The 27719-nt window shown below is 39.6% G+C and overlaps 1 protein-coding gene across 1 annotated transcript in view; it reads left to right on the top strand.

The window, feature by feature from the left end:
* The first annotated feature begins 758 nt into the window (after positions 1–758).
* STK17A (serine/threonine kinase 17a) overlaps positions 759–27719 on the top strand; it is a 41172-nt gene continuing 14211 nt past the window's right edge. Inside the window, exons 1-3 of the mRNA XM_032305361.1 lie at positions 759–1110; positions 11333–11545; positions 23896–24040. Of these exons, the coding sequence (XP_032161252.1) occupies positions 905–1110; positions 11333–11545; positions 23896–24040 (564 nt within the window). The 5' untranslated portion in view covers positions 759–904. The remainder of the gene's footprint in view (positions 1111–11332; positions 11546–23895; positions 24041–27719) is intronic.

Here is a 27719-nt window from a genome sequence, read left to right as displayed (position 1 = left end):
ACAAGTAGGCAGAGAGACAGGCAGAGAGACAGGAGGAAGCAGGCTCCCCGCCGAGCAGAGAGCCCAATGCGGGACTCGATTCCAGGACCCTGAGATCATGACCTGAGCCCAAGGCAGAGGCTTTAACCCACTGAGCCACCCAGACTTCCCTAAAGTCCATTTAAAAAACAAAACAAAACAAAACAAAAAAACAAACAAACAAAAAAACCCGAATATTTAGGGAAAAAACACCAGACGAGAGCACCATGTTAAATACAGAGAAGACATCAGACGTATAATACTGCGTATTGCATAGGGCTAGAGTAAGGGGTTAATAATATTTACTCAACTTCTGCTTCCAGATTTCCTCCCAGTGTGTGAAGGAACGAGGTGCCCTGGTCAACTCCCCGTGCTGTACAGCAACCCGGCTCAGTCTCATAACAACCCGCCCCCCCACCAAGCCCCACGCCCAAGGTAAAGCGCCAGCTGGCAACACTTATGCCTTTCACTGACGGAGGGACCAAGTTTTGGAGCACTCAGATGTTCAACAGGTGTGTAACTGGCTGGGGCCGGGTGCCCTGGCTTCGGAAGGGTAGTGCTGCTCTTCTCCTGCAGGCCAGAGCGGCCACCCAGGCTGCACTCTCTCCCTCTCGGCTGCAGAGGGAGCGCGTGAGATACCCTGCGCTCCCGACTCCGAGCGGGCAGGCGAGGGGCGGGGCTAGGGGCAGGGCGAGGGGCGGGGCGGGACGTGGGCAGGACGCCGGGAGTCCGCCCGCCGCAGTTAAAGCGCGCTGACCGGGGTGGGGGGTGGAGAGCGGCTTCTTGGAGGCTCTTGGGTCCGCGTGAGGTGGCAGCAGGTGGGACCGTTACCCGCGGGCAGCCGGGAGCGAGCGGGGCGGCCGGAAAGGAAGCGTGCCGGTCCACCATGATCCCCCTGGAGAAGCCCGGCAGCCGCGGCTCCCCCTCGGCCGCCGCCTCCGGGTCGGGCCGGGCGGGCGGGAGTCTGGGTGCGCCGCGCCGGCCGCCGCCCCCACCTCAGGCCCGCGGGCTGCTGACGGAGATCCGCACCGCCGTGCGCACCGAGCCTTTCCAGGACGGCTACAGCCTGAGCCCAGGCCGGGAGCTGGGCAGGTGAGGCGGGCGGGGCCCTGCGGCCGATCAGTGCCAGAAGCCGGCGGGCGGGCGCCGTGGGGGTGGCGGGCCCGGGGCCGATAGCGCGCGCCGTGACTTGGCACAAACTTGGGTGCGGGCGGCGGGCAGCGGGCGGGGCGGTCGAGTCGCAGCCGCCAGCCCTCCGCGCGCCACGGCTTGTCCCCGCAGCCGGCGAGGCGCTCCCCGGCGCGCGGCTCTCACCCGGGAGCGGGTGTGACCGAGTCCCCCGACGGCGGGGACCGGGGCCGTCAGCCCCGTCTCTGCGCAGGCCCTTCCGGCGTCTGAGGCGTTTTCCATGCGAGGCGGCGAGGGGGGCGTGGGAACTGCGTGCACTTCCCCGGGAGCCGCAGCTGCGGCGTCGGCGCTGGCTTCGCCCTTCAGCTCGCGCGTGTGTGCTCGGTCCCCTCCGTGGCCGTGCGAAGGCGAAGCGGGGCGGGACGGCTTCCGCTGCCCCCGCGCCGGCCGGCCGTCTCAGCCTCGCGCCGACTTCGTTTTCGGCTTCTTGGTTTCGTGCGACTTTAGTTGTGAAGTATTTGGGTCTCTGTGGCCCAGGTCCCATCGGCTTTACTCCCAGGCTCTTGGCCCTCGCTTCGCGCTTTCCCCTCTGCTCCAGCCGGCCCTTGTCCTCTCCTCCCGCCGCCGCTCTTTCGGCTCTTCGTGAAAACTGTGAAAGGCGAAGGCTTGCTTGGAGACCTTACACTGTGCGTGTTGATGAGGGGTGAGGGAGGGGTCGGGGGACCGACTCCCCTTTTCCTTACGAACAGTTTGGAGAAGTCCGAGGCGTCGGTGTTGGAGTCAGACCTGAGCGCGTTCAGCCCGGCCGGCCCGCTCCGTGTGCCTTCGAGTGGGTCACTTCGACTCCTGCTTTCTCACCCATAAAATCAGTATCATGACCGTGCCCGCCTCCCTCGCGGGGGTGCTGTGCGGGTGACAGGCCTGTAGAGCACATGCTGCAGGTCCTGGCACAGAGACTCAGGAAACGTCCGCCGTTGCTGCAGACGTCTGTCCGGCTTGCCAGACAGCGCCACGGTGGGATGGGGCAAGGGCCTGACGGTGGTGACTGCCTTCATCTGGGGTCTTGGGAAAGGAAGGTCTTGTAACATTGCTCACAAGCAGTATTTAAAAAGCTCAATTTTGCATATATTAAGCTGGCTTTTATAAATAGGGGTTGGGGGTTTTTTTGGTTTATTTTTTTGGAGGGGAATCTACCTTAAACATGTCATCCTTATTTCAAATGTTCACAAAAGGAAGAATACCTTTCAGAGCAAGATACACTTCGCTATGGTGCGCACTATTTTTTTTTTTAAGATTTTATTTATTTATTTGACAGAGATCACAAGTAGGCAGAGAAGCAGCGGGGGGGGGGGTGGGTGGTGGGGGGGTGGAAAGCAGGCTCCCCGCTGAGCAGAGAGCCCGATGTGGGGGCTGGATCCCAGGACCCTGAGACCATGACCTAAGCCGAAGGCAGAGCCACCCAGGCGCCCCATGGTGCGCACTAATTAACTGAATCTGTACACACTTTAAATGTGACATTTAGTTATACCGGAGAAGGCCTAGAGAGCTACTGACTCAGCTAGGTTTTCTAACTCATCCAAATTCTAGACATTGTGAAGTAGCCCTGGTCTCCTGAGAAGGGAAAACTAAGACTTTCTATTATTTGGTTGTCTGGCTTCCTTCCACAGAAGGAAAACTGGCATTACAAAGCTGAAATATCTTTAGGTGGCAAGCACTGTCTTGTAGAGTTTATAATAAATGACTTAATCTGAAAAAATTGATTTGCACCCTACCAGGTGTTGATACTAAGTCCTCCAGGAATGTTCTTTTCAGTTTATTTTTGTCTGTATTGTAAAATTCACTTGCCTACAGGTATTTATCTTTTGCAAGTATTTACATATATTTGTATGCTCACATAAGTTTGTTTACAAAAGTTACAACTCCTGAAGCAGCAGAACAGTGCAATTAGATAGCTACTTAATATAAGAACCTAAAACAGAAAAACCAAATTAATGTATTTGTTTCTTTTTGATTCCTTTAATTTTTTTTTTCTTTTTTCTTTTTGTCACGGAGAGGTTTAATGCAGTGATAAAGACCATGGTCTTTGGAGTCAGACAAGCTGTGGTTGAATCTTAGCTCTTTACTTACCACTTATATGAACTCGAGTAACTTAACCATTTATTGCCTCACAGTTGTAGAGAGAATTAAATAGAACACATCTATAGCATTAAGGCTGTACCTTTCTTAAGGGGAACACCCAATAAATGTAATTCATTGTGTAACAATAAGTGTTCTTTTACATGTAACCAGAAAGCAAAATGCACAATTTTATGCTTCTGTCTGTGGTGAAAGTAGTGAAATCTCATTGCAAAACAGACAGGAACTGTTTAGAACTCTCAGGAAGCAAAAGTTCTGTTTTCTGTTATTAGCAGTCTCTGTTTAAGATTTATAAATTTCGCATGTATATTATGGTTCTGACATAATTATTTATTCATAATCTTTTCTGTAATAAGAAAGGCATCTTTTTTTCCAGCTATGAACTGTGGTTGCATTTCTGGTATAACTAATTGATCTCATTCTGATACAGAATTCACAAAATTATCTGTTATATTTTAATGATGTAGTAGGAAAAAGCGAAGATCTATTTGCTACATTCTATGGCCTTTCATTTAGTCAAAAATATTGAAGAGATGAGAAGAGATAAATGTTCAAAGAAACTGAGTTCTTTAAGAAGTTACCATTTTTTATCTTACACAAAATTAAAGCTTTCAGTGAAATGGTTGAAGAGAATTTTTGAAGCGGTCAATTTTGGTTCTATAGTAATGAGAGGATGTGATTTTGATTATTTTTAAGAAATGTCAGGTCATATTCTTTGATGTTTCCAACAGAGTCCATAGCAACCTAAATGTGGGTAAATATAGGATGTAAAATTTTGTTTCTTGAAGCTTGACTTCTTATTTGTAAAGCTTGTTACCTTTCTTTCAGTCAGGATATGTGCCAGTGTAAACCACATAAATGATTATAGGTACAGGAGACATGACCTTGAGTTCTGAGAATTTTTTCATAATATTGATTCCCCTTGAGCTTGAAAGTATAGGAACAAAAATAAGTTTCTAGAAATTTAAAATAGTACAAATTTCACATTGAGTGATTTGCCTTACATGTGTTTTCATTATTTGGTCCTCAACTTTAACACTTTTTATGCATTGATAAATTTTATCTTAAGAAAAAAAGGATTTTAAAGCCAAAAGAATATCTTTTACTAAATTATTACATACTGATAGTTGAATTTCTCTATGAGAAAAAATATGAATTCTCTGCTGAGTGAGTATTTCAAAAATACTTTATGGTTATACAGGTGCTTTCAGTTGTATTATCTTACTTAATTCTCACATGCACGTTTGGGAAGTCATTTTCTTTCTTTTTTTTTTTTTTTTTTTTTTAAGATTTTACTTATGTATTGAGAGAAAGAGAGAGAGCTCAAGCAGGGGGAACTGCAGAGGGAGAGGGAGAAGCAAGCTCGCTGCTGATCAGGGAGCTGGATATGAGGCTCTATCCCAGGAACCTGGAATCCTGACCTGAGCCTAAGGCAGGCAGATGCTTAACTGACTGAGCCACCCAGGCACCCCCGGAAAGTCCCATTTTCAATGAGAAAACCAAGGCAGAGATTGATGGAGTCTTATGAAAGACTGCTGAGCTGGCACTCTTTGAAATCCCTTCTGTTATATAAGTCAGATATTTCTCAAAGAATAATCTGTAGCCTGTCTTGTAGCTGAAGCAGTTTCTCATAGTTTTTATGAGAGGACATGAGTTCCATGTTGGGACGAACTCTATTTAAGCTTCTGTGTCATATAGTTTCCTCTTCAGTTGGTCTTTGTGGTAGATAGGGATGTTGTGTATCTTTCTCTTCAGAGCAGTTGAGAGTAACTAGAATAAGAAAGGATTATTATAAGAGAATGTTCAAGCTGAAGGAGGGCGGGTATATTTCAGGAACTGTGTGTTCTTTACCTGGATTCATGGCTGTAGATAATGGCTTCAGGCTTTTGTACCTTATAACTACTTGAGTATGTGTCATAAATTATAATTCATAATTTCTTTAGAAATTAAAACCTTTCTGGGGCATGTGACTGGCTCAGTCAGTTGAGCTGTTGATTCTTGATTTCTGCCCAGGTCATGATCTCAGGGTCCTGAGATCCACCCCTACATAGGGCCGCACGCTCACTGGAGAGTCTGCTTGAGGATTCTCTCTTCCTCTGCCCACCTTCCCTGCCCCCCCACCCCCATCTCTCTCTCTCTCTGTCTCGCAAATAAATAAATAAATCTTTGAAAAAAAGAAATTAAGACCCTTGGTAAGTAATATTGTCCATGTAGAAGTTGCCTTGTTTTAGGATGGATATTATTTAAGATTCCTTGGCCACTAGTGATTAGTTTGAAGAGTATTTACCAATAGTTGTGTGTAATTTGGTATTTTTGGAAGGATTAAAAAAATTGGCTATGTTTGTGGTTCAGCAGCAGGGTTACTTAGCAAGTTCTAAGGCAGATACTTCATTGAGTCAGCTGTTCTAATTTTTGAAAAGTTGGGACTTACAATGTTAAAATCTTAACTTAAAATGTACATAAACTTGGTGTGCCTGGGTCGCTCAGTTGGTTAAGTGTCTGCCTTCAGTCCAGGTCATGATCCCAGGGTTCTGGGATGGAGACTACATTAGGCTCTCCACTTAGCAGGGAATCTTCATTACCCTCTCCCTCAGCCCCTCCTCCCACACAGGCTCTCAAAATAAATAAAATCTTTTAAAAATAAAATATAGTCACTTCTTAAACTTTTGGCTAAGATCAAGTGTAAAAAAATACATTAAGGATTGAAGAATTTCAGCCTCTTCATAAAGCTATATGTAACAAAATTTTATAAAATCAGATTATTGAACCAAGTGCATTAGAAAGCTAAGTAGCTATTGTCATTAATTCACCTATTCAGGTAAAGAAGAAGGAACTACACTTAATGAGGGAAATTTTACATCAAGTAGAGAGTTCAAGTTAGCCACCTTCAAAATTTCTCTGTTCTAGGAGTCTTCTTTACAAATTACTATCATTATAGATCTGAAGTTTGTGCCCCAAACACTAAAAATAGTTACTGATTACTGATCATTTGTTGAATGCTATACACTGTAGAGATGTAATTTTGTGTAGTCTTTACTATCTTGCAAGGTTAAGTGCTATCAACCTAATCTTACAGATGAGGAATTCAGGCTCAGAAGTAGTTGAGTAAATTGCCCAAGATTATGTAGTTACAAGCCAGAATGGAAAATAGTTTGTCTTTTAAAGCCCTGGCTGTTCTTGTCACTCATGCTGATAGCTGATCTGAAGGACTCACTGACTTTTACACTTAGGATCCATAGATATTTTGGGTTCTGCTGGTTTCCTTTTAGAGGTAAGGAAGACAGGTAGAATCTGTCCTAGATCTTTCTGGAGTGGAACTTCTTACATTTAATAGCACTCCAGTGCTATTAAGTAAATGTTCTGTATTAAGCACATAAGGCACTTTGCTAGCATCTGGCAATTATTCTCAAATGTAACAAATCAGTCACTATTCCCTTTATCAACAAGAAGACCTGTCACCTGGGAAAATTTTATGGGGAAAATAACTTTTGAGCTCAGCCTTAATGAATGGATGGAATTCCAGTAGTAGTGATGGAAGATACTCCTCCGACCATTGGCAATAAAATAAATAAGCACAGTGGCAGAAAAATTCAGTGAAAGAGGGAATAGCAAGCAGTCTGATGTGGTTAAAATATTAAACTTCATAAGATTAAGTTGCCAGAGAACTTTTATTTAATAAAAACAGGAATAGCTGTGTATATTCAGGGTGCTTATCTGATACCCTATTTGAGCACCTGCCATCTGCAGGGCACTATGGAGATACAAAGATGAATGATAAGTGAGGTCTAACTAGGGACGTCCTAGCCTAGCTTGGGGAACAGGCATGGTGCAACAAATGGTACTATGTCAGACCAATTTAAATAACATGTGCAAACCCATTCAAACCTGTTACCATTCTTATAATCAGTCTGTCAATTGATGGTACCACGTTTATCCAGTGCTCAGGTAAAAATCTTCCAGATTTTTGTGGAACAAAAAAGTGCTTCCACTTTTCCCTTTTCCCCTCAGCTCTGCCTGCAGTTCCATCTGCCAAGGATGCTTATGAACTTTGACCCTCTTTTAAATGCTTCGTCTTTTCCTAGCCTCTATGCTGCTGTTTTACTGGAGACCTACTGCCTTAAATTATTTTATTGGTTTCCCTAGTCTCTAGTTAACATTTTGCAATAAACGGTTAAAAACACTATCAGAATTATCTTTAAAAAATTTATTTTAAAAATTCTAACAAGTACCCATTTTTACCTTGAGAGAGTCCAAACTCCTTAGCACTTCTTAAAGATGTGCACCACACCTTCCTAAGTTAGGGCTCAGCAATGCCAAGATGACAAAACCAAGGAGGCTTAGACTGGTGGATCTAACTCGATGTCCTTCCTCTAATTATTTGTTGATGTATCTTTACTTTCCCACCTCTCTGCAATGTATTATCATTCAGTGGTTCTGAAATATATTGATTTTTTTATATTCCCCCCACCAAAAACTATTTAATACAAACCTGAGTTGTCAGTTTGGTGTGTAATAGTGAACCACAGATTTTTGTGAAATGCATGGCGAACTCAGTAAATTGTGAGAACTGTGTAGTCCAGGAAGAATTTTGGCTAAATCAATAAAGAAAGCAGATGTGAAACAAACATCTTATGCCCTTTGAACCTCATCAGCTTCAAGTCTGTAGATTAACTGTGGCCACTAGTTTCCGGAGAACACTTTATCTTTCTGCCCAAGTAACCTGAAATTCAGGATTTAGATACAATCATGGTTTTTACCATGAAGCTGTGGTAAAACGTGCATATTTTAATCCTTGAGGGGTGTAACATTTAAACACTGTGATGATATAATTCTTAATATGTTCACTAGGACTCAGCACCTTGAATGCTGAATCTCCCATTTCTGGGTACTGTGTTGCTCTACAGAAAGAACAGTCTCAGAAGTCTTTTTATCTCCTTTGTACTCTTCCTTGAGTAGTTTCAAGGGTTCCCCTCCCATTGCACCAGTCATCTAGAGGTGAAGGCCGTACAGGTTTCCTCAAAACCCTCATGATCTGCTGTTCTTGCTGTCAGTTTTAGTATCAGAATGATGGACGAGTTTCTTCAGTGTGGGATAATGCAGGGCTTGGCTGACAATTGCCAGCCGCCTATTTTTGTAAGGCTCCTGAGCTATATAGAATGACTTTTACATTTTTAAATAGTTGAAAAAAATCAGTAATATTTGATAACATGGGAATTATATGAAATTCACATTTCAAAGTCCATAAAGTGCTTTTGTTTTGTTCTGTTTTGTTTTAACCCAGAGCCACCCATTCATTTACCTTTTGTCTGTGATTTCATTTTACAATAGCGGACTTGCATAGTGGCAACAGAGACCAGCAAGACCGAAAATATTTGCTATCTGCCCCTTTACAGAAAAATGTGCTGACTTCCAATATAGTGCATGACACAGTGGAAAGAAAAGAATAAACCTAAAACTGTGAAGAGTGCTTCCAAAAAAACAAAGGCGGTGTCCAGACTAGGCACTGGTGGGGGTGGAGAGCCATGGGAACTGTGCTGGCGACCCTAAGAAGTGGTTGTGTGGCTCCAGATGTCGAATTGAATATGGGTCCCTTTCCTGTATTTGCCTCTGGTTCTGGAATTTAGCAATAACTTTTCTGTAAAAGGGCTCCCAGAGTTTGTAGGTTTGCATGTGTCTGAATCCCTTTCTTTTTTGAGTCATCTGTCTTCCCATCTATTCAAAAATACACATTCAGGCTAGATATGAAGTTGTATTTTACTTAATGCAGAGTACTGTATTGCCTGGAATGTTAAGTGTGTGAACAGTGAACATTTGTGTATGTGATGGAAGAGTATATTCAAAGCAGTTCAGCAGAGTCATTTCTAAATTACCAGGAATATACTTCCTGTCAATTATATATGTTGGCCTGTTTTTTATAAATGAAACTTTCTCTCTTTTTCTCTTTTGAAACTTCTGACATAGTAATAATTTGATTCTTCTTATTTTTTTCTTAAAGATTTTATTTATTAGAGAGAGAGCACAAGTGAGGGGCAGAGGGAGAGGGAGAAGCAGACCCCAATCATTCCTTATCCCCATAAAGGTTCTGAAGACTTTCTCATTATTCTAGATTTGGACCCAGAATTCTAGACTATTGATGTAATTTTGAGTACTGTAGAACAAAGAAAACCTATGGAGCCCAATGTGGGGCTTGATCCCAGAACCCTGAGACCATGACCTGAGCTGAAGGCAGATGCTTAACCAACTGAGCCACCCAGACGCCCCTGATTCTTTTAATATCTATGATTTTTTTTCTCAAAAGAACTCAAAAGTCATCAGGAATCTTTTAAAACTTGATAGAGATGTTAGTCTAATGATTTTGCGGAGTAAAATAAAAGGCATTAGTCTGTGATGAATAGGTTTATGATTTAATCCCTCTAAGCATCTATAAACGTCTTTCACATTTTTGTGAACAGAAAGAACTTTGATCTGAACAAGGGTGCTGTTAGGTAGATTGTTACTTATGTGAGCAACTAAGTTCACAGTTATACGTAAGCATATATCCTTTAACATTTTTATTAGTGGGGGTTACAAAAGTATAAAGTGCATGAAAAATATACTTGTGGTTAACAGCAGCTAGGAAGGAAAAATTAGTACTCAAAATTACATCAATAGTCTAGAATTCTGGGTCCAAATCTAGAATAATGAGAAAGTCTTCAGAACCTTTATGGGGATAAGGAATGATTGAAAATTGGAAAAAGGGACGTGTGAGAGCTCAGGTTGTGATCCCAGGGTCCTGGGATGGAGCTCTCTGCTCAGTGGGGAGCCAGCTTCTCCCGCTCCCTCTGTTCCTGCCCCACCCCACTTGTACTCTTTCTCTCTCCATCTCTCTCAAATAAATAAAATAAAATAAAATAAAATAAAATAAATAAATAAAATCTTAAAAAAAAAAAAATGGGAAAAGGGAGTGGCAGTTAACAGATCCCAGCTTCCATCAATACCCAATAGATTTGCATTTGGAAGAGAAAGGTCTTTCTGTACTGCTCAGCAAAAAGCCCAGACTCAACAGCCCTTCACTTTAGGCTTGTGATGAAAATCTTTTTAAAATAATATGCACCCAAGAGTGGAAGAAACAACCTCACAGTTTGAAAGAAGACACTGATACTGGCAGTAGGTTAAAAAAAGGAAAAAAAAAAAAAAAACACCCAAAAACAAAAACTGATTCCTAAGCTGCCTTCCAACTTAAAGATTGGGTATTTTGGGTGATGACTATCACAAATTAATGATTTGTTTGACTAATAGCTTTTTATTTAGCACTTACTTTGTGACAAATCCCTTGTTGAGCAATTGCTATGTATTATATGGTTGAATTCTTACACAACCCTGTCAAGTGGATTCTGGTGTGTCCTCTTTTACAGATAAGGAAGATGAGATTTGAAAGGTATAATGAATTGCCCAAGTGGGCTGCAGAGCTGTTTCTGGGATTCAAACCCACATCTAATTCCAGAACTCATAGCCTTAATTTGCTTAGTTTGTTACACTCACTCCCCTGTGACTTCCTTATTAGTTTAATAACAGATGATAGTGTAGTGTATCAAAATGATGCTTGTTGTATCTCTCTTTATAGGAAAATGAGACAGTTCCAACTGATGCTGTAGTTGAAATATATAAATGAGATCCCTAACTTTTGTAGTTTTGAAAGGCAATATAGTATTAGTCAATTCAGTTCTTTCAGAAATTCTGATAACCAGTTTCTCTTAACAAGCCTAATACCTTTTTTCAAGATTCAAATCATTCTTATGTATAAATGTAAAAAAATAAATTGTATAACTGCAAAAAATATTTACTTTAATATGCGGTTATTCTCTATTCAGAAGTAATTTTGCAGGTTTACCAGTTACATTTTATTTGATTAGAGCTGTACCTATTAAATTCCTAAGTGGTAGTCCTGCATTTGTGATTGAATATGGTCTGAATTTGATTATCCACTGATGAATATTTGGAAATTTTATGAAAATTTACCATCTCTAGAAAGTTGTCAAGTTTAACAGGGAATGTTTTTCTTTAATTCTAGGGGGAAATTTGCAGTGGTGAGGAAATGCATAAAGAAAGATTCTGGAAAAGAATTTGCAGCAAAGTTCATGAGAAAAAGAAGAAAAGGTCAAGATTGTCGGATGGAAATAATTCATGAGATTGCTGTTCTTGAACTAGCACAGGACAATCCTTGGGTCATTAATTTACATGAAGTCTATGAAACGCCATCAGAAATGATCTTAGTTCTCGAATAGTAAGTATTATTTTCCTTAGAGTTTGTTAGACAGTCCATACTTCATAGGATGCTAGTCATCTGTGATATGTATTGTAGCCTAGCCCTGGAAATCTGAAGATTTTCCAGAACTTTTTCATGTGTTTCTCTTGTTAATTTGGAAAATACCAAATTAATAAGAATGCATGTATATTAGATTTTTTATTTTCATTCTTTAATGAAATTCTTCTGATAGTAAAGTTCTCTTGTGTTCTTATTAAAGGCACTCTTCAGAAACTAAGTGATACCAAGGTAATATTAAAATAAGAGACATTTCACAGTCTCTTACATGTTCATATAGTCTGAGTTAATATTCTCCTTCCTTTCAGAAACAATTGTTTGATTCATACCATGTTTTCATTTGAGTAAGTAGGGACTGTAAGGAAACAGCTTCAGAAAATGGACAGTTTTTTCTTCTTAAGAAATCCATTTTCCCTCTCTGCTTCTCCTACTAAAGGAAATGATTGATAGATTGGAATACATATAAAAGTCATAACTACATCAAGAAATACAAAATGAAAAGACAAGCTCAGGGAGAATAGTTTTCTGTTCATCCAAAATGCTTAAAATTTATTTACTCTGTAACTAGATAGTACAAATTACACACAAACGTGAACCTCCCAGTTTAAAAACAATGGACAAAGGATATGTTAAAATTTCAACCAAGTAAAATTGAAAATCTGATCAGCTTTATTAAGCGATTCTAGCAAGTGGAGGGCAGCTCCAAGTTGTACAAAGTGGACAGGTTTTCTAGGAAGGAGCGTGTGGCAAGAAGTTATTAGCAAAAGAGGGGGAAAAAGGATTGTTTCAGGCAACATCACCTTCCCTTAAGGGGAGGGCAGGGAGTCTTATTTGGTGGATTACCTCATCTTCTTTTTGGGGGATGGATAGGGCCCATGTGAGATTCCTTGCTGATGCTGGTCAGAAATTTTCTGATTGACTGGTTAAGACTTATACTTCTAGGGGCACCTGGGTGGCTCAGTGGGTTAAGCCTCTGCCTTCAGGTCAGGTCATGATCTCAAGGTCCTGGGACTGGGCCTTGCATCGGGCTCTCTGCTCGGTGGGGAGGCTGCTTTCCTCTCTCTCTCTCTCTCTCTCTCTCTCTCTCTCTCTGCCTTACTCTCTGCCTACTTGTGATTTCTGTCAAATAAATAAATAAATAAATAATCTTAAAAAAAAAAAAAGACTTATACTTTTAGGGGAGGTTGAAACTGTAATTAGGTTAGATATGAAGCTCTAGTTTGGTGATTTGTTGATTTGGTGACACCAGGTTGGGCCTATGCTTTTCTTTTTAACAGATATGAAGGGAAATTCCACATAGATGTACATATATATAAATGGCCTATATGTATATGAAAAATATTGATTCTTAGAAATTATATAATGTAAATTTAAAAATATTTCCCCTTACAAGAGTGGCAGAGATCATAAAGAAAAAGTGATGTTCGTGGGTTGAAACATCTGATTTATGCTACAGGTGGGAATATTAATTGGTGCAACTTTTCTGGAGGACAGACTGGAGTTGTGTATCAAAAACTGAAAACAACGACGATGATGAACAGTCTTTAATCCAGCAATTTCACTTACATATTTTTCCACAAGGAAATAATGGGGCAGTTGAGCAAAGATGTGTTAGAAAATATTCAGTGAAGGTTTTTTTAATGTAACAAAAAAAGAAATAACCTAATTGTTTAATAGAAAGGGCTCATTGGTTAAATAAGTGATAATGTCACAAAGTGAATTACTGTGCAATCATTTAAAAAGCTAAGGTGGATATAAATGTTTCAACATAGATTTTTAAAAAAATATTGTTAAAAAAACATTACAAATGTATAGTATTCTTAAAAAATTTGGAAGTTTGTAGAAAGCAAATTCTAGATGGCTAAAATAGTGGCTTCCTCTTGATAATGTAATTCAAGAGCATTGTGTTTATAAATTTTAATTCAGTAATTTCACTTATAGGAATCCCTTCTAGAGAAATTATAAAATGTGTTTCACATAGGGTATTTTTAATAAAAATATTTAAAATGATGGGATGGTTAACAAATGTAGTATATGTGGATCATATCTGAATAAAGTTTTCTAACTTAAAAAAAAGTTGGTCTAGGAATCTCATTTATAAATCCCCTGCCTACCTAGATTTTGGTTTCCAGTTTGTTTTGGAGAGGATCAAGGCATGACTGGAATTTGATCTAGAAAAGACTGTGAAATGCTACTCTCCGACCAGATCTCATTCCTCTCCTGTTCCCACCAAACCTGCTCTTCTGCCTTTAATCCTGGGCTCTTCCCAGGTCTCCCGGTCTTTCTGCTGGCTCCAAACTCACTTCCTTTTTGTGATTCCCTTTTCTTCCGTGGCTAGTTCTGCTAGTCTCTCGCCAGCACCTCACGTTATTTCCTTCTTTCTCCCAGTCTCAGATGAGCTTTCGCTGTCCTTGGGTAGTTCTTTACCTAATCTCTCGTTCTTTTAATGTGCCCCCCCCCTCGCCCAGGATCTCAGGATCTATTCAAAACCGTTAACACACTCACTACATCACCTGCTTCCCATCTTTTCTGAGACACCTGGCCCTTTGTCCCCTTCCTGGAGAGAATAAAGGCTGGCAGGCACTCTCCCGCAGCATCCCTCACCCCTTCGCTTCTATCTGAAGTTTCCACTGCTTAACTCTGAGGCTAAGACCTTAATTTGTGCTTTTTAACTCTCTTCTTTTCTAGGGCCGTAGTTTTGTTTTAAGGTGAGTTCACTGACCTCTCTCAGCTTTTCAGCCCCTCTTCCAAGGCGGTGCTCTGCCCTTGTCTTCCAGTGTGGCTGTCTCTCTTATCCTAAAATTCCTTTTCCTCAGTTTTGACTGTCTTTAAACCATGGTCCTGGCTTGCTTTGTCCTTTCCTGCCATACTCTCTAAAGGAGCAGGCTGTGTTTACAGCTTTCCTCACCTCGTCCGTGTCGCTCTCTGCCAATCCTTGCATGTGCCGCGCGGGCCAGTGCACCATGACTCTCCGCTGCCGCACCTGCTCTTCCCAAACCGTTTGCCAAAATCTGTCTCCTCTTTTCAGCGCTCACTCCACTTCTTACTCTCTGTAAACCCTTTGTTGTATTATACCTTCTTTCTTGAAATGTCTTCTTTCTTGGCTTTCAGGGTCTCTCTCTTTTTTCTTCTTTTTTCTTTTAAATCTGTCACAGACTTTCACCCTGCTTCTGCCGTGTGAATACAAGTGCTCCCCAGAGTTCGTTAGCGGTGTTCTTGTCGTGCATTTATATTCTGTGCATTTACTCTGATAACAACCTGTGTGGCTTCAGCTATTATTTATAGTGATTATTTCCAAATCTTTGTCTCCAGCCCTGGGCCTTCTAAGTTCCGACTGCGTCTCTCTGTATCCAGCCACACATCGTTATCAATTCAGGATATGAATATGTGGGCTCCCCTGCATTGCCCTGATAATGCCTGTTTTTCTTCTGTTCCCCATTTCCATTGTTATTCCCCATTTATTTCATAGCTCAGGACTGAAACCTTGACTCTCCTCCTTTCCCTTATCTCCTTTAAAAGCTTGTAAATAATAAATTACCAAGTTTTTCACTTAAACCTCATCCTTGCGTTCCTTTTTCTTGGTACCTGCTGTTTCTCCTCTCTGTTGGGTCTCTGATGGACTCTGAATAGCTTCTTGGTTGATCACTCTGGCTTCAATTCTAGGATGTTCCACAGACTTCTGGTAGGTTACTAAGACATAGATGTGGTAATATCATTCCCTTGCTTAGAAATCTTTGGTGGCTTCTGTTGATTTAGTGATCATGGTTTCAGGACCACACATCAATATGATCTGTCTAAAAATATTTGTATTCTACTTTTTGTATGAAGAGAAAGTCTTAGAAATATGCTTTTGGATATTGAGGTATCAAAATTCTCAGCCACATCAGTAGATTGTTTTGAGGGAAACAGGCAGGTTTATGATCCCCACGTCACTAATACATTTCGCATACACTTAAGTACCTGCCATATGCACCAGGTGCTAATAGTATAAAAGTGGTATAAAAGTAAAAAAGTATGAAAGTAAGAACAGCACAGCCTCTGCCCTCTCCATGCTACAGGCTTAGTGAAGGAAATATAAATGATTACAGTGATGTTGGTGTTTAACCAGAAATGCTTGCTAGTTGCTGTGGGAACAAAGTGTCCTGGTCGTGTAAGAAGTGACTGTGTGTGCCAGGCACTATGCTAAGTCTTTCAGCCAGCTTTATAGAAAGTATTCACGTGCTGTATATACATTCTCTGTTCTATTTTTTTAAAAAATTTTCAGGTTTATTGAGATATAATTACATAAAACATTTTGTAAGTCTGAGGTGTAGAATGTGTTGATTCGATACCCTTATGTATTGTGTGATGATTACCATCACAGCATTAGTTAACACCTGCATCAAGGTATATAATTACCTTTTGGGGGAGAGGGGGGGATGGGTAAGAACATTTAAGATTTACTATCTCAGCAACTTTCGAGTATATAATATTAGTAACTATCACCACCATGCTATACATTAAATTTCCAGAACTTACTTGTCTTGTAACTGCAAGTTAGTGCCCTTTGACCAATATCTCCTTTTCCTCCACCTCCCCACCCACTGGTAACCACCAGTCTAGTCTCTGTTTCTAGGAGCTTTGCTTTTTTAGATTCCATATATATGTGGAATATATTAAAATGGTTGAATAATATTCCATTTTATGTATAACACATCTTCTTTGTCCATTCTTCCATTCATTGATACTTCAGTTAAGAGGGGAGTGTTAATCTTTTTGAGATTCTGTTTTCATTTCTTTTGTATATATACCCAGAAGTGGGATTGCTAGGTCATATGGAAGTTCTGTTGATGAACTCCATACTGTCTTTTCTTTCCTTTCCTTTTCTTTTTTCTTTTTTTAAGATTTTATTTATTTGACAGAGCGAGAGAGCACAAGCAGGGGGGAGCAATAGAAGGAGAGGGAGAAGCAGGGAGCCAGATGCAGGGCTTGATCCCAGGACTCTGGGATCATGACCGGAGCCAAAGGCAGGCTCTTAAGCATCTGAGCCACCCTGGTGCCCCCCCATACTGTTTTCATAGTGGCTGCACCAATTTACATTCCCATTAGCAGTGCCCATGGATTCCCTTTTCTCTGCATCTTTGCCAACACTTGTCTCTGTGATGATAGCCATCCTAACAGGTATGAGATTATACCCAGTTGTGGTTTTGATTTGCCATTCCCTGGATGATTAGTGATATTGAGAACATTTTCATGCACCTGTTGAACATTTATATGTCTTCTTTGGAAAAATGGTCTGTTTAGTTTCTCAACCCATTTTTAAAATCACATTGGTTGTATAAGTTCTTTATATACTTTGGATATTAAGCCCTTATCAGATACATGATTTGCAAATATTTTCTTCCATTCCATACATTGCTTTCCATTTTGTTGATGGTTTCCTTTGCTGAGCAGAAACTTTTTAATTTGATGTAGTCCCACTTGTTTATCTTTGCTTTTGTTGTCAAACCAAGAAAATTGCCAAGACTGATGTCAAGCAGCTTACAGCTTATGTTTTTTCATAGGAGTTTTATATTCATGTCTTATATTCAAATCTTTAATCTATTTTGAGTTGGCTTTTGTGCATGATATGAGGTAAGCATCCTGTTTCATTCTTTTACGTGTAGCTATCCAGTTTAAAAAAAAAAAAACATTCATTGAAGAGACTGTCCTTTCTCTATTGTATATTCTTGGATATTGTATATCCTTTTTCATTAGTTAATTGACCATCTATGCATAGTTTTATTTCTGGGCTTTCTATTTCTGTTCCATTAATCTATCTTTTTATGCCAATACCATACTGTTTTTATTGCTGTAGCTTTAATACACACATACACACACACCCACAGTTTTTTCACAAGAAACTTTTTGTATTAGAGGTAAAATTGGTTTATAACATTATGTAAACTTCAGGCGTACAAAATTTGACTTGACGTGTGTGTACTACAAAGTGATCAATACTGAAAGTCTAGTTACTATCCATCTTCATATAATTGGCCCTCTTCACTCATTTTTGCCCACCTCTCTCCCCACTTAGCCTCTGGTTACTACCAGTATGTTCTCTATATCTATGAATTTTGTTTTGTTCATTTTTTTAAAGATTCCACATATGAGTGAAATTATATGGTGTTTATCATTTCACTTAGCATATCAGGGTCTATCTGTGTTGTCACAAAGGCAAGATTTCATTCTTTTTAATGGTTGAGTAGTAACTTATTTTGAAATTGGAAATATATTTTGAAATCCAGATTTGTTGTTTCTCAAGATTGCCTTTGTTATTCAGGGTCTTTTGTGGTTCCATGCAAATTTTAGGATTTTTTTTTCTGTGTCTCTGAAAAATGCCATTGGAATTTTGATATGAATTGTGTTGAATTTGTAGATTACTTGGATAGTATGAACTATTCAACAGGATTAATTCTTCCAACCCATGATCATGGTATATCTTTCCACTTACTTATGTCCTCTTTGATTTCTTTCATCAGTATCTTACAGTTTTCATTGTGTAGATCTTTCACTTTCTTGGTTAAATTTATTCCTAAGTATTTTATTCTTTCTGATGCCATTGAAAATGGGGTTGTTTTCTTAATTTCTCTTTCTGAAAGTTCATTGTTAGTGTATAAAAAAATGATTTTGGTATATTGATTTTGTATCCTGCAACTTGATTTATTTGTAAATTTTAGAACAAGATTTTATATGAGAAAAAATTTCAGAGGACTAATCAACCTAAAGTCACACTAAATAACAGCCAAGATTCAGTCTGGGAGTGTGTGATTCCAGAGCTTTTACCCATGAGTTGTGCTGCTTTATGCATCTAGGAGGGAGATATTTAGGGTTGTATACTAACTCATTGCCTTACCTAGAATGTTTCAGATTGTTTTGACCTTCTCTCCTATTTTTCTGTCTGACTTACACCTCCTCTCCTGCTAGTCCTTTTCCAGCCACAGTGTGCATTTTGGACACACTGTCTTTTCTCAGCACTTAAAGATGTCATTGAGTTGTCATTTGCCTTTTGTTTATGACAAGAAGTCTGCATTGATTTCTCCATTCCTTTATAAATGTCTCTTTTAAAGACAGTAATTCAGAAATTTGAGCATGATGAGCCTTGGTTTTCTTTGTGTTTATTCTGCTTGGGGTTTACTTTGAGCTTCTTGGTTGGATCTTTGCAATTATAGTTTTTATCAGTTTGGGAGTTTTTCAGCCATTATTGAAAAAAATATTTGTGTCCCCCCCAACTCTCTTCTCTTGTTCCTTCAGTTACCATCTGTTAAACTGCTTGATATTGTCACTCAGGTCCCTGGGATCCTATTGTTTTTGTTTTTGTTTTTTTTCCCCCCTTTCTAAAGATTGAATTGCTAGGTCTTAAAATTCCGTTGCTATATCTTAAAATTCACTGATTCTTTGCAGTGCTATAAAGCCCATCCAGAGCAGTTTTCATTTTAGATACTTTATCTCTAGAAGTTCCATTTGGTCCTTTTTCGTACCCATCATCTCTCTCGTTATGGTCATATTTTACTCTAAATCCTTGAGTATATTTGTAATGCCTTATCTGCCAATTCCATAATCTCTGTTATTTCTGGGTCTGTTTTTATTGTTTTCCTGTAAGTTGTGGATTGTAATTTTTAAGATTTTATTTATTTATTTGACAGACAGAGATCACAAGTAGGCAGATAGGCAGAGAGAGAGAGAGAGAGAGAGAGAGAAGCAGGTTCCCCGCTGAGCAGAGAGCCTGATGCAGGGCTTGATCCCAGGACCCCAGGATCATGACCTGAACCAAAGGCAGAGGGTTTAACCCACCGAGCCACCCAGGTGCCCCGAATGGATTGTAATTTGTGGCACTTTCAGATGTCTTAATTTTTGGAATGATGCCATACATTAAGATTGTCACAGTATTGAGTGGATTTTATGATCTTTCATTAAAAATGATGACGTTTGTTTTGACAGGCAGTTAAATCACTTGTAAATCAGCTTTCTTGGGGGCAGTTCAGAGGCTACTTAATCTTACTACTAAGGTATGGCCCTTCTGGGATGGGGGGCCTGCTAACTGCCAAGTGGTTCACATGATTTGTCTACTTCAACTGGACAGGATTGAAATACCTTATACTGTTCTCTGTGAATGCTAGGAATTATTCAGCTTCTAACTTCCCAGCAATTCTTTGCTTGACCTTACAGAGTTTCACCTTATGCTTGCCCTTATTAGTATTTTATCTAAGACTTCAAGATACAGCTAAGCACATGTCTGGAAATCTTTCTCTATAGGTCACTCCTCTTGAAATCCAACTTCATTAGCTTCATCAAACTCCTGGTCTGTGTCTTCATTTTAGCAAGGCTGCCATATTCTGCTTAAGCTTCTCTACCACCCTGTATCACAGTCCATAAATTATTTCCAAATAGGAAGACAGACAGTAGGGCTACTTATTGGTGTCCCTTTTCTTTGGGATCATGGTCCAAACTGCTTAAGTTCTCATGTCTGAAAACAGTTGGCTCATATACTTTGCTCATTTTCTAGTTGTTTATAGATAAAGGGTAAGTTCTCTGCCATTTGGCTCAAAGGGGAAGTAGGTACTTAACCTTTAGTGAGTCATGTCCTGTATTTTTTACACCATCATGCCCTTATACTTTGTACACTCTGCCTGGGATGTGCTCTTAACCATTTCAGCTAGTGGATTCCTTTTCCTTTTACAAGTCTTAGAATAAATATCATTTTTTATAAGCTTTATTTTCTCCTTTCCAATGAATTGCTCAGTTGCTGAATTGTGAAATCACTTGATATATAATTTCACATGCACATATATTTATACATATGTATTTTTAAAAATGTTTCATTTTTTTCTCTCCCACTAGTACCTGAAGTTATAAGCCATACTTATTTCTTTATTTTAAAGATTTTATTTATTTATGTATCAGCGTAAGCATGCACAAGCAGGGGGAGTAGCAGGCAGAAGGAGAAGCAGGCGCCCTGCTCAGCCCCATGTGGGGCTCGATCGCAGGACCCTGCGATCATGACCTGAGACTTAACCAACTGAGCCATCTAGGCGTCCCCATACTTATTTGTAATTTATCTTTATATCCATAGCACATTGCACAGCACCTAACATATTTGATTGGTATTTGTTAATTTTGAAGAGTGAGGGTGGAAAGATCTGAACTGAGCCTTGAAGCAGGTACAAATGGATATGCTAGTTTCGATAGAAAAAGGAATGTTTGGTGTCAGAGTCTAGCCTAGGTGCAGGCAGCCAGGCAAACAGTTGCTTTTAGACTGCAAACATCGTGTACATACATGGATCTGCAAAATGTTGATCAAAAGATATTTAACTTTCTAAGGGCCACTAGAACGTTGAAATGAAAAGTTCTTTATATGTTTTATAAAAATAGTTTCTGTGTAAAAATTTTTTGGGCAAAGTTCCTGAATTAATGTTTTTGTAAAAACTTTTTTGATAAAAAATTATATGTAATTCATCATTAAGTTAATTTCTCAGTTTCTGGGTAATTTTAAAGTAGTGGAAAATAAGCACTACTAAAGTAAATATACCATAACATAGTTGTGGAAGTGTTGCTGTGGTTAAAAGATAGGGCACAACAAAACTTGTAGTGTTTCTCTGGCTTCTAAGTGAAGGCAGATACTTCCTATGAAGTGGCTGGTAAATAGTCTTCTATGTCCTGGTAACCCTACATAACAGATGCTTTTAAGTGTTGCAGATTGTTCTTTAGTATAATTTTGTTCAGTTCCATTCACTAATACAACTGCATTTCAGCAGATATAAACCAGGATGATTGCACATTGTATCAGAAGGGTGACCGAGTCTTGCTGTCAGTGAAGGCTAACCTTTACGGCTTTGATAGTCTGCGTTTGAAATACATCTCTGAAAATTTTCAGGAAACTGTAGTTTTGTACTTCGTATGCTGTGCTTATGTAAACTCCTTAAATTGTTGGGAAAACAAAGGAAACCCTTGGGTTATAGCAAGGATTGGTACCCCTTATAGTGGAATGAAGTAATAAGAAATTGCTCTTAAATCTTTTCACTTATGTAAATTGACCTTTATTGAATTTTATTGTGAATGGTAGTAATGAGCTGAGAGACTCCGGGAGACTCCATTGTGTTTGGGAAAATTTTTCAACCAAAATACTGTTCTCTGTTTTAGTTGAGGAACATGGACAGTTCTGAGTTGTAACTGGCAAATGGTGGTGTACACGTGCAGAGGGCCATATGTTCCGTCATGGTGTATCTCTAGCTGCTTGGGACCGAGTAGCTCATACTGACTCTTGCTTTAGGTCATCAAGTCCATCTTCACAGAGTACGGTAGAGCAAGGCTGCAGTTAATGTACTCTGTAATGATGTTGTGACTGTTCATTTCTTTTCTTATGACTCGTATATTACTTTAACCATGCCTATATATGGGCATTTTACAATTAAATACATAAAAATTATTTTGATGCTTTCATATTTTTAATACTATAATCAAAATAAAATATCAGTTGTATAGGTTTAGCCAAAATGAAAACCTTATCAGCCAATGAATTATTTGCTTTCACTTTCATCACCTGCAACTGTTCCGCTAAACTTAAGTATGCTTTTATCTAATTCTGGTATTTCCTTATATGGGCAGAATTTGGAAATAGGTTGCTGTAACAGAAAAGGAAAGAATAAAAGGAACTAAGTTACCATACTGAAAGGCAATTAATAAGTAGCTCTGGTCTGACAGCAGCATGGCTGTTTGGAGTTTTATATTTCATGATAATTTATAGCAACTTTATGAAAACAACCTAGTCTTTTTCTTTTTTCCACACATAAAGGACATTTTGAGATAAGACATGAACTGCCATTTTTTGGTATGAGCACAATGTTTAAGTATGGACTTTCAGCCTAAGAGCAATAAAATTTTTAAATGTTGATTATTTTTTTCCCTCTTAATGGCAAAATTATTTGGAGGAAAACAAACCGAGATGCTTTGCCTAGAGGTTGGAAGAAAGTTTAAATCAGTATTAAACTTCTGGTGAGGAGAGGCTCTTCCTATTAAAATTTAAAATGCACGTTCCCTTCACTCCAGCTGTTTTGTTCTAGGTATCTACACTTGAGAGCTCTTGGCACATGAGGAAACATGGGAGAAACTCTAATGTGCCTTCTTATCACAACATTGTTTGTAATTGTGAATAATTAGGAAGAAAGTAAATGTCCTTCAAAGGGGTATGGTTTATTCACAGGGATATAAGAGTTCAAAATTATGAGGTAGGTAGATAAATATAAAACCATCAAGGAAAGATTCTTAAGACATGTTTAAGTAAGAAAAAATTGTAGAACAGCATCAGTAGAATGTGTCTTATTTACCATTTATGTTTTTTGAAAAAATCGACACAACTAATATTTTGTGTACATTTAATAAGTATATATTTTCATGTATGTATGTATGTGTGTGTGTGTGTATGTGTATATATAAATTGTTTTTTTAATCTGGAAAGAAATAGTACACCAAAAGGAGATGTGGCCCTTTGGAGGATTGGAGAAGGGACCTTTAATTAATTGGAGGTTGTTTGCTCTATTTTCATTATTTGTATTTTTTATAAAAATATTTCTATGTATTCTGTAATCAAAAATCTTGAGAAATTTTCACTTGAGGGATGCCTGGGTGGCTCAGTGGGTTAAGAGTCTGCCTTCAGCTTAGGTCATGATCCCAGGGTCTTGGGATGGAGCCCCACATCTGGCTCTCTGCTCAGTGGAGATTCTGCTTCTCTCTCTCCTTCCTGCTCATGCATGCTCTCTCTCTCAAATAAGTAAAATCTTAAAAAGAGAGAAATTTTCACTTGAAAATGTGTTAGTATATTTCACTATTAATGTTTAATTCTTGAAGTTCTTAAACTGATGTTTTTCTTTAGCTTTGGAAATGTTAATCTTAGATCATACTAGAAGCTTCATATTTTTACTTGAAAAAGAAAAATGGATTTAGGCAAGTAGACAGAAGTTCACAGACACTCAACTTATACTTTAATTGGTTTTATTTATTTATTTATTTATTTTAAGATTTTATTTACTTATTTGACAGAGATTACAAGTAGGCAGAGAGAGGGGGAAGCAGGTTCTCTGCGGAGCAAAGAACACGATGCAGGGCTCGATCCCAGGACCCTGGGATCATGACATGAGCCGAAGGCAGAGGCTTTAACCCACTGAGCCACCCAGGCGCCCCTCAGCTTATACTTTAAATGAAGATACTTAATGCGTAAAATGTTAAGAACTCAAAAAGGCTCGTTTTTAATGAGCCCTTTTGCTTTATAACTGAAGTGTGTTTCTGTCTTTCTCCAGTGCTGCTGGGGGTGAAATCTTTGACCAGTGTGTTGCAGACAGAGAAGAAGCCTTTAAAGAAAAAGATGTTCAAAGACTCATGAGGCAGATATTAGAAGGTGTCCGCTTTTTACACGCTCATGATGTAGTTCATCTCGATTTGAAGGTAAGATCTAAATTACTTTACAAGTTTGAGATGGTTAAAGAATGATGACACTCCAGGTGTAAAGTGTTTAACATGATTTATTCAAACATTGATCAAGTGTGTATGCTTTATAAGGTAATAAGGAAATAAAGGTCGAGTCTCTTCTTATCCTCTAGCCAGTTTTATCAAGGAAGTAATGTACAGGTGTGTACATAGAAAGGTAAATAAATTGCTCCAGAAAAGGGAGCAATTTTAGAGGATATTGGTAGGATAGGTAAACTCTTCCTGATAAAAGATAGGGTTTGAGCTAGACCTTAAAAAAAAAAAAAAAAAAAAAAAGGATTTAAATAGATAGAGAAAATATAGGAAAAAATATGGGAAAATTCAGAAAATAGAAGATAAAATTTTGTCACGAGTTAGGAAAACTTGTGGGGCAAACATAAATGAATAGCATCACTGGAATTGAGAGATGAAATAGGAGATATTGACAATTGAGAAAAGACCAGATTCCAGGGGTTTCATTATGGAGAGGGAGATGACTTTTTAGCAGGAATATCTGAAAGATAGTGTTGTAGAAAATTAGGCAGGCAGCAGTCAATAAAATAGAGAACTAAAGAGATTCAAGGCAGGTAGATTTAGAATTGAAAATTATCGAAGAAGGAAGAGGAGGGAAGAAAGAATACACAAAGGGCAGCATATCAAGTAATCAGAATGCCAGCTGAAAGTAGGGGACGCAAAAAGGGAAATTTTATTGGCTAGAAAGACCAGGCATAATTTTAACTTAAGGTATGACACTATTCATTAATTCAAATATTACGAGTAGTTGGTTTTTCTTCAATCCCCAGCTCTGCCTTCTCAAAATGGCAGAAAGATGGTAAGCTAGCTGCTGCCATTTAAGCCTTAGAATTGTCCAGAGGTGTAGCAGGAAAGAGCCAGGTTCTACTAATTAGCTCTTTCTGAAGTGCTGAGATGCACTCTCACCAAACCAACTTAGATGGGTCTGGAACTAATAAGCATGTGGGAGTGGGGGGTGGGGGGATGGTGCAGGGTTTTGACTGGCCAGGCCAGCATTACCAGTGTCATCTGCTCCAACCCTGGAGGGGTAAAGTCCTCCTCCCATCCAAAGTTTCATTGGGACCAAGAGTGGGAAAGAGCTGGATTCTCAGATCAGTTCTTTTTCTAAAAGAACAGAGGGTGGGTGGATGCTCAGGAGACCGTGAGTGTCCACTACAAGTATCCTTAGCGCATCCCTTCAGGCATCCAGGGTAGAAGAGTCTAAGATCCCCATTGATGGTTGCTTCCATATCCAGTCCCGGTGTGACTGTGGGAAAGGAAACATTCCTCAAGGAACACACCAGTGACTCCAATTCTTTATCAGCCAGAGGAGACAGGGTTAAGAAGGAAGGTAACCTGAGGAGACTGAACCCCTGAACCCCAAAAAGGCTTTCCTCTTCTGGACTTCTGCAGCCTCGTTTTACTCCTCATCTGCCGATCTCGCTTGACTTCTGCTGTAGTTCGCCTTCTAGCGAAAGGAGCTGCTTATGGCAGTGGTTCTCCAACCACAACAGGGATCAGGACCGCCAGTAAAGGCTTGTCAAAGCAAATTGCTAGGCCCCAGTTGCAGAGTTCCCATTGGGTACTGATACCAGTACAGGCGCCATTTTGGGAACTGCTGCTGTGGGGCGTGGTAGATGTCCTCCGGTTTAAATACCAGTGTTTTATCTTCAGTGCGTGAAGGAACACTCAGGGAGGAGTACAGGAGGGTACGGTGTGTGCTCTGGAGGTTGACTTCTTAAGTAAACTTGATAAAACTCTGTCTGAAATAAGGTGGAAGGGCAATAGATATTCCTTCAAATGCTAGTTTCCTACAGAAAATACAGAGGAAAGAAAACAATTTGGAAACTTTCTTGTTCTTTTCTGAAAAACGCCAATTTACATTCATTCTGTAAACAGATACTTTTCTCAGGGATGTCAATTTTTTACTACAGCGGCTAAAATGCATGGTTATGAAACTGTAGATTATGGTAGGTAAAGTGGCATTTTTTGGAAGGCAGGTGTACCCACATGGAGTTCCAGGATGGTAAAGCTGAAATGGCCTGGGTAAAACCCTCCTAGCACGGCTGAGGGAACTAGGGTTTTGTTTTTTCCCTTTAGTCTGTCATATGCTTGGAAATTTGCTGGAAGTAATACACACTACTGCCTCCCTCGGGAACACTTAGCCGGAAGAGATGGTCTCTGCAGCCCAGACTTCAGTAGACTCGGACTTCAGGAAGCCTCAGTTAGTGTCAGGCATGCAGAAGAATTCCCACAAGTAATGTTTGCACTAAGCTTTTTTTTTTCTTTTTTCATGTTTGGTTTTACACACTTAACTTTGGAAAGTCCTATGTTTATTTTTTATGATGTTTTGCTGGTTTTATGATGTGAAAAGAACTTCCAGGAATGAACCCTAATTTAAATAACATTGCACCTATAGGAAATACGCTTTCGATTTATGACAGCTCAACCTTTAACTATTATTCAGGAACTAATTAAGTAGCAGGTCAGACAGGTTGCCAACACTGTGTGTCATGGGTCTTTGATGTTACTTGAAAGCAAAGCAGCCGAAGGTGAAAATTAAGTTCTTGAATACCAGGTTTAACTGTGTATTTACTCAAGGAAATTATATCCCTTTCTCCCTAATACGCTCAGTATAAATCATATTCCTTTCTCCCAGTACACTTGGTGTAGAATTCTTTCTGGATTTAATAGAGGCTTTGATGATGGGCCTTTGATGTTGGGAACTGGACTCTTCATGTTTTGTAGGCCCAGGGGAACTAGAAGACTGGGTGGCCTGGGGGGTTCTCAGCCATCCCTCTGTCTCAAAGTGTCACAGGTGCAGTCAGATATGTCCCTATGTGAACTGCTGAAGGGGGAGGGTCGGAGACAGAGTTGGTGCTGCAGCCGTGCCGATGGGAATGATTTCTACCAAAAGGTCCTCTCCAGTTGACTTTCTGTGACCTCTGTGAGTCTGGACAGAGAGTCTGCTGTCCCATACCTTTTAAGAACCATCTGTGCCATGACAATTTATGCTTATAATGTTGACTCTGAGTCTAAGGGCTGGAAAGCTACAAAGCTAATATGTTTTCTGAACTTTTAATTCTGTTCAAATTGACAATCCCCATGTCTAGGGCAACTATGAGTTAGTAGACTGTTTATGTTCCATTATGGTTAAAATGGGACATTCTTGTCCCAGAGACAAGTAGTTAGAAACTAGAATAACTATTGTAGTTCTCCTATAAAAGAGATAATTGTCACAATGGGAAATATGCTACTTGGCTTCAGATCAGACCCCAGATGGGCAGTTTGCCAAAAGACTGATTCACTGATGACTCTCAGCCAGATATCTTAAATTGAACATGGCAAATGCTTTGAGGGGTAGCAGATGCAGATCTTGGACTGTTTATATGACTGCAAAAATAGAAAAGACGCTAAACTGCGATGAAGGGAAAGCCCACTCATTTCACATAAATTGTGGCAGGATTGACAAAATCTGAGAAACAACAACTCTGCCAAAGTCAGGACAAAGCTAAAAGCCTCAAAATGACCTCGATTTGGTGAATTAGTGGGATAGTGGGATAGTGGCCTACTTCGGTCACGGGATGGACTTGACCAGAAAGAACACAGAGAAATCCAGTCTTAAAACCTGGTGCTCTTTGTGTTT

This window comes from Mustela erminea, chromosome 11 (genome assembly GCF_009829155.1).
Source record: "Mustela erminea isolate mMusErm1 chromosome 11, mMusErm1.Pri, whole genome shotgun sequence".
In the NCBI taxonomy this organism is placed as follows: Eukaryota; Metazoa; Chordata; class Mammalia; order Carnivora; family Mustelidae; genus Mustela; species Mustela erminea.
This window is presented reverse-complemented; position numbering and strand designations above follow the sequence as displayed.